This window comes from Lipophrys pholis, assembly GCF_963383615.2.
Source record: "Lipophrys pholis genome assembly, chromosome: 20".
In the NCBI taxonomy this organism is placed as follows: domain Eukaryota; kingdom Metazoa; phylum Chordata; class Actinopteri; order Blenniiformes; family Blenniidae; genus Lipophrys; species Lipophrys pholis.
This window is the reverse complement of record NC_137648.1, coordinates 25,878,287-25,885,961: the sequence shown is the minus strand read 5'-3', so window position 1 is coordinate 25,885,961 and position 7,675 is coordinate 25,878,287. Positions and strand designations below refer to the sequence as shown.

Here is a 7,675-nt window from a genome sequence, read left to right as displayed (position 1 = left end):
GTAGGAAACAGGATGTGAAATGTGAAATATTGAAATTTTCACGAGAGTCAATTTAAAAACAAAGACATTTTTACTGAAAGTATCGAGTTGCACCTCACTAACTCAGTGCACACATACACACACACACACACACACACCTACCCCTACACACACACACACACACCTACACATACACGCACACACACACACACACACACACACACACACCTACACACACGCGCACACACACACACACACACACACACACACACACACACACACACACACACACACACACACACACACACACACACACACACACACACACACACACACACACACACACACACACACACACACACAAACTGCAGTCAATCGACACAGCGTTTTAGCAGCTCTGCTCTCATCCCTCCATCCTCATCAATACAAACACATTCCATCTCCATTTCAGCGGCATAGGCAGTTGGTGGTGGTGATGTGTGTGTGTGTGTGTCTGTGTGTGTGCGTGTTAATGTTAATGGACCTACCTGCTTACGAAGACGCTCTGTTTCTGAGTGCAGCTTCACACAGGCAGCTCTGCCTGTCTCATCCAGCTTCTGATTGGCTGGCTGGAGTACGGGCTGCAAAGCAGCCAGCTAATCAGAGCTCTCCTCTCATGAATACACACTCGTCCTGTGCTCCACCCACAGTGGAAAATCCACCACCTGCTCCTCTCTGCTCTAAGCTACAATGATCTGAGACATCCATTATCCATCATCCATCCATCATCCATCCATCATCCATTCATCATCCATTCATCATCTATGAGCCATCATCCATCCATCATCCATCCATCATCCATCCATACATCGTCTATGAGCCATCATCCATGAGCCATCATCCATCCATCCATCATCCGTACATCATCTATGAGCCATCATCCATCCATCATCCATTCATTATCGATGAGCCATCATCCATCCATCCATCATCCATCCATACATCATCTATGAGCCATCATCCATCCATCATCCATTCATCATCTATGAGCCATCATCCATCCATCATCCATCCATACATCATCTATGAGCCATCATCCATCCATCATCCATTCATCATCTATGAGCCATCATCCATCCATCATCTATGAGCCATCATCCATCCATCATCCATCCACACATCATCTATGAGCCACCATCCATCCACCATCCATCCATCATCTATGAGCCATCATCCATCCATCATCCACACATCATCTATCAGCCATCATCCATCCATCATCCATTCATCATCTATGAGCCATCATCCATCCATCATCCATCCACACATCATCTATGAGCCACCATCCATCCATCATCTATGAGCCATCATCCATCCATCATCCATCCACACATCATCTATGAGCCACCATCCATCCATCATCCATTCATCATCTATGAGCCATCATCCATCCATCATCCATCCACACATCATCTATGAGCCATCATCCATCCATCATCCATACATCATCTTTGAGCCATCATTCATCCATCATCCATTTATCATCTATGAGCCATCATCTATCCATCCATCATCCATCCATACATCATCTATGAGCCATCATCTATCTAACATCCATACATCATCCACCCATCATCTATCAGCCACCATCCATCCTCCATACATTATCCACCCATCATCCATCAGCCACCATCCATCCATCATCCACCCATCATCTATCAGCCATCACCCATCTATCCTCCATACATTGTCCACCCATCATCTATCAGCCATCCTCCATACATCATTCATCCTCCATCATCCATACATCATCCATCCATCCATCATGTATACATCATCCATCAATCCATCCATCCTGTATACGTCATCCATCATCCATACATCATTCATCCTCCATACATCATCCTTACATCATCCATCCATACATCATCCATCCATCACCCATACATCATCTATCAGCCACCATACATCATCTATCATCCATCCATCAGCCATCATCCATCAAAACCCACTTTTGTGATTTAGCTTTTAATTAGATGATTATTTTACTTACGTTCAATTTATTTATTTGTTTATTTATTCTCTAATATATCCAATGTGTGAAAGCTTAATTCATTTCATTTGTCAATTTATTTTTATAAGCTCCTATTTATTTTTAATGAGATCATTTTACTTACTTTTTCTTTTCTTTCTGATGTAGTCAACGTTTTAGCTCAATTTCATTTATTTTCATTTATTGATTCATGTTAAAAAGCTCACACTGATTTCACCCCAGTGTCTCCTCATGGGAGCGCTCCGCATCGGGAGTTGAGTCTGGTCTGTCTGTGGGGGGCGTCATCCTGGGGACCGTTGTGTCCCTGGCGGTAGAGCTCAGCACTGTGGTTCACTGAGCGTGGTGTGGGCTCCTGACCTGCTGGGTTGGGGTCCCTGTGGCAGGACCCCCCATAGCTCTAGGCTCTGGCTTCTCTCCATGTGGTCGGCCACCTAGGATGGTGTTTTCTCTCCTGGATCATCAGTGCCGGACATTTTACACCAGTTTTTATATTTCAATACGAGCAGTTGGTGGTGTGTGTGTGTGTGTGTGTGTGTGTGTGTGTGTGTGTGTGTGTGTGTGTGTGTGTGCAGTGATGCACAATGTAGAGTTGTATTTCTACAAACATCAGCTGATCTGAAATGTATCAAAAGATCAGCTCACCAGATTATCAAAAGATCAGCCGACCTGATATTTATCAAAAGATCAGCTGACCCTGTGGGCTCTGGAACTGAACAGCTGGAAACTATAGTCACACTCACCTTGTTTTATTCCTGAATTTGGTTCCAGTTCTCAAAACCTTGTGTCTCCTCTTTGAATTAAATCTTCTAAATATGCAGAAATAGAGTCTGTTGACGCGAGGGGAAGAAACAGCAGCTGGTTGATGGAATCATTTATTGACAGGTCAGCTGGTTCACGGTTCCATTCAAACCACTGCACAGCTGAATCAGCTCAGACTTGTTAATGCTCAGACATTTTAATGCTCAGACTTGTTTATGTGCAGACTTAATCCTCAGACTTGTTAATGCACAAACGTAATGCTCAGACTTGTTAATACTCAGGCGTGTTAATGCTCAGACAAGTTAATGCTCAGACTTGTTAATGCTCAGACTTGTTAATGTGCAGTATTATTGCTCAGACTTGTTAATGCTCAGGCTTCTTATTGTGCAGACTTAATGCTCTACTAGTTAATACTCAGGCGTGTTAATGCTCAGACTTGTTAATGCTCAAACTTGTTAATGCTCAAACTTGTTAATGTGCAGTATAAATGCTCAGACTTGTTAATGCTCAGGCTTCTTATTGTGCAGACTTAATGCTCAGACTTGTTAATGCACAGACAAAGGTAATGAATGCTGAGGGGGAGGAGTCCTGCGGTGCATCCAGCCTGAGGATCGATGTTTCCTGTCCCTTCAGAGCTGTTCAGTCAGTAAAACTGACTCAGTCTCCTCTGCTGATGGTTGTAATGACACTAATAACCCACAAGGTGGTGACAAAGTTACTCAGATCTCCAGTAAGGCAGCGCTGATGTGTTTTGATTTAGTCCTCACACAACAGAGATCGAATGATCCAGGTACCCAGACTAGACGAGCTGGGACTGGTTCTGGGACTGGTTCTGGGACTGGTTCTGGGACTGGCTCCACAACTGGTTCCAGGGCTGGTTCCGGGATTGGTTCTAGGATTGGTTCTGGGACTGGTTTCACGACTGGTTCAAGGGCTGGTTCCGGGATTAGTTCTGGGACTGGTTCTAGGTCTGGTTCTGGGACTGGTTTTGGACTCTGCTCCGTTCTCCTCCAGTGGAACCTGGCTGCATCTTCTCAAGGTTGATGGTGCCTGCTGGTAAGGGCTGTTCTTTCCAGGATTGTGAATGAAGGTTGGCTTGTGAGCCCCTAAATCCTCACAGTGTGGGCCCCCATCCTTGACCAGGTCTCCACCACCCACCTGGGCTAGACCCAATCTGGGCAGGAAGACTTTGCTCCTGTACCCCTGAGAGTGGTACGACAGGTCCTCCTCTGTCCCATCGTCATGTCCGACCACCTCGTCCTCGTTGTCACTGTTCCCTACGATCACCAGCTCAGCTTGGACATCCTGGTCCTGGTCCACAGCATTCTGGTAGCCCAGGAAGACCATGGTGACTGGTTCAGACTCCAGGGGGTCCGGCATAGTGTGGACCAGGTTGAGAGGGGAAACACTCCCAGCACAACAGAGTGACGGTCTGTTGAAGTCCTCAGTGTCCAATCCAGACCTGCTACTGGCTGTTGAAGGACTCTGATCTCCTCCCGCCCTGAGGAGCGCCGGTATGGGGGCATGTAGTCCTTCAGACCGGGCTGTGAGGGCCACTAGAGCTGCCTGGTTAGGACTATAGGCCGTTCTTGGAGATCTGGTACCAGGGGAGTGGCTGTCAGTCCTGGATTCTCCTGCCGGGTTGTCATGTACTCCCCCTCTTTGGACTCTGGAGGTGTGGTCCGGATGCAGGAAGCATGGACTGGGAGTCTGGAGTGTGTCCTTGTCCTCATCGTTCTGGTTTCCGCTGGTCTGGACTTGGGCTCCAGTCCAGGAGGAGGTTTTTCCCCGGCAGCTGCTGGGTGTTGGGTTTTTTCCCGGGGTGTTCTGTGTCTCGGGTGTAGCCGGTCTGCTGGGGCCAGCGTATGGTGCCGAGTAGACAGGCCCATGGTACCGGACCTGGGGCTTGTGTGATGCCTGACGCAGCAGCTCCTCCAGCTCCGTGAGGCTCATGTCTCCCAGACCGGGTGGCTCTACGGCACCCTCTGGTGGCAGGGCAAACACAGACCTGCGGCCATCCTCGTACACCTTCAGCCCCTCCGGCTGAAAGCCCCCAGCCAGGGGGGCGGAGGAGACCACCTCCTGGGTCCCTGTCCTCCGGTCCAGGTGCACACTGATCTCCAGAGCCAATGGCACTGCAGTAGATCACAAGTACACGACAACTTTACACCTGGAGCATAAGTACTGCGTCACCAACGACCAATAGGAATACGCATGAAGCACCCCTGGAGCAAAAGTAGCGAGTCACTGGCCACCAATAAGTATACTCATAAGCAGTGGTTCCACCGCAATACGTGCGGGGCAGAGCGGGAGGCAATATATGGAAATATTGCATCAAATCCAGAGTGGGTGGGGTGGGTTGGAAAATCGTAGCTGGTGGTCGCGGTTTCGGTACCATCAACAACTTTTTCAGTCAGACCATGACAAAAGTCGTCCCACCCCGCGACGTCCCGTGACGTCCTGGCACAGAAAGTGTATCTATTCACCTGGAGAAAAAGTACTGGGTCATCAGGCGCCAATAAGTATACTCATGTTTTCACCTAGAGTAAAAATACTGTTTCACCAACAACCAATAAACAAAATGATGAAGTACACCTGGATCAAAAGAACTGAGTCACTGTCCACCAAAAAGTATACTCATATATTCACCTGGAACAGTACCAGCTGTTGTTTCTCTATGTTTTAACAACAATGCGTAGCTGAAGTTTCTTTATGTTTTCACAACAACGTAACAACAACGTCTGGTTGAAGTTTCTCTTCGTTTAAAAAACAAAGTCTGCCTAAAATTTCTCTATATTTATACAACAACGTCTGGCTGAAGTTTCTCAACATTTTAACATCAACGTCTGGCTGGAGTCTCTGTCTGTTTTAACAACAACGCGTAGCTGAAGTTTCTTTACGATTTCACAACAACACCACAACAACGTCTGGCTGAAGTTTCTCTACTTTTTAATGTCGTTTTAACAACAAAATCTGGCTGAAGTTTCTCTTTGTTTTAACAAGGTCTGGCATAAGTTTCTCTGTTTTAACAACGTCTGGCTGAAGTTTCTCTGTTTTAACAACAACATCTGGCTGAAGTTTTTCTACTTTTTAATGTCGTCTGGCTGAAGTTTCTCTATGTTTTAACAACAACGTCTGGCTGAAGTTTCTCGATTTTAACAATGTCAGGCTGAAGTTTCTGTACTTTTTAATGTCGTCTGATTGAAGTTTCTCTATTTTTTAATGTCGTCTGGCTGAAGTTTCTCGATTTTAAAAATGTCTGGCTGAAGTTTCTCTACTTTTTAATGTCGTCTGATTGAAGTTTCTCTATTTTAACAACGTCTGGCTGAAGTTTTTCTACATTTTAATCACGTTTTAACAATAACGTCTGGTTGAAGTTTCTCTGTTTCAACAACAACGGCTGAATTAAGTTTCTCTACTTTTTAATGTCGTCTGGCTGAAGTTTCTCTATGTTTTAACAACAACGTCTGGCTGAAGTTTCTCGATTTTAACGTCTGGCTGAAGTTTCTCTACTTTTTAATGTCGTTTTAACAACAAAATCTGGCTGAAGTTTCTCTTTGTTTTAACAAGGTCTGGCATAAGTTTCTCTGTTTTAACAACAACATCTGGCTGAAGTTTTTCTACTTTTTAATGTCGTCTGGCTGAAGTTTCTCTACTTTTTAATGTCGTCTGGCTGAAGTTTCTCTACTTTTTAATGTCGTCTGGCTGAAGTTTCTCTATGTTTTAACAACAATGTCAGGCTGAAGTTTCTCTACTTTTTAATGTCGTCTGATTGAAGTTTCTCTATTTTTTTATGTCGTCTGGCTGAAGTTTCTCCATTTTAACAATGTCTGGCTGAAGTTTCTCTACTTTTTAATGTCGTCTGATTGAAGTTTCTCTATTTCTTAATGTCGTCTGGCTGAAATTTCTCTATTTTAACAACGTCTGGCTGAAGTTTTTTTACATTTTAATCACGTTTTAACAACAACGGCTGAATTAAGTTTCTCTACTTTTTAATGTCGTCTGGCTGAAGTTTCTCTATGTTTTAACAACAACGTCTGGCTGAAGTTTTTTTCGATTTTAACAATGTCAGGCTGAAGTTTCTCTGTTTTAAAAAAGTCTGGCTGAAATTTCTCTACTTTTTAATGTCGTCTGGCTGAAGTTTCTCTATTTTAACAATGTCTGGCTGAAGTTTCTCTACTTTTTAATGTCGTCTGATTGAAGTTTCTCTATTTTTTAATGTCGTCTGGCTGAAGTTTCTCTATTTTAACAACGTCTGGCTGAAGTTTCTCTACTTTTTAATGTCGTCTGATTGAAGTTTCTCTATTTTTTAATGTCGTCTGGCTGAAGTTTCTCTATTTTAACAACGTCTGGCTAAAGTTTCTCTACTTTTTAATGTCGTCTGATTGAAGTTTCTCTATTTTTTAATGTCGTCTGCTGAAGTTTATCTACATTTTAATGTCGTCTGGCTGAAGTTTCTCTACTTTTTAATGTCGTCTGATTGAAGTTTCTCTATTTTTTAATGTCGTCTGGCTGAAGTTTCTCTACTTTTTAATGTCGTCTGGCTGAAGTTTCTCTGTTTTAAAAAAGTCTGGCTGAAGGTTCTCTATTTTAACAACAACATCTGGCTGAAGTTTTTCTACTTTTTAATGTCGTCTGATTGAAGTTTCTCTATTTTTTAATGTCGTCTGGCTGAAGTGTCTCGATTTTAACAACGTCTGGCTGAAGTTTCTCTACTTTTTAATGTCGTTTTAACAACAATGTCTGGCTGAAGTTTCTCTATTTTTTAATGTCGTCTGCTGAAGTTTATCCCACATTTTAATGTCGTCTGGCTGAAGTTTCTCTACTTTTTAATGCCGTCTGATTGAAGTTTCTCTATTTTTTAATGTCGTCTGGCTGAAGTTTCTCTACTTTTTAATGTCGTCT

At 43.8% G+C, this 7,675-nt stretch overlaps 1 protein-coding gene across 2 annotated transcripts in view; it reads right to left on the bottom strand.

Moving 5' to 3' along the window:
- Nucleotides 1-2,868: 2,868 nt before the first annotated feature.
- Nucleotides 2,869-7,675, bottom strand: part of LOC308125433 (palmdelphin-like) — a 53,612-nt gene continuing 48,805 nt past the window's right edge. For both annotated transcript variants that reach the window (XM_080489164.1, XM_080489165.1), the window contains exon 8: nt 2,869-4,905. In XM_080489164.1, coding sequence (XP_080345290.1) covers nt 3,698-4,905 — 1,208 coding nt within the window. In that variant the 3' untranslated portion in view covers nt 2,869-3,697. The remainder of the gene's footprint in view (nt 4,906-7,675) is intronic.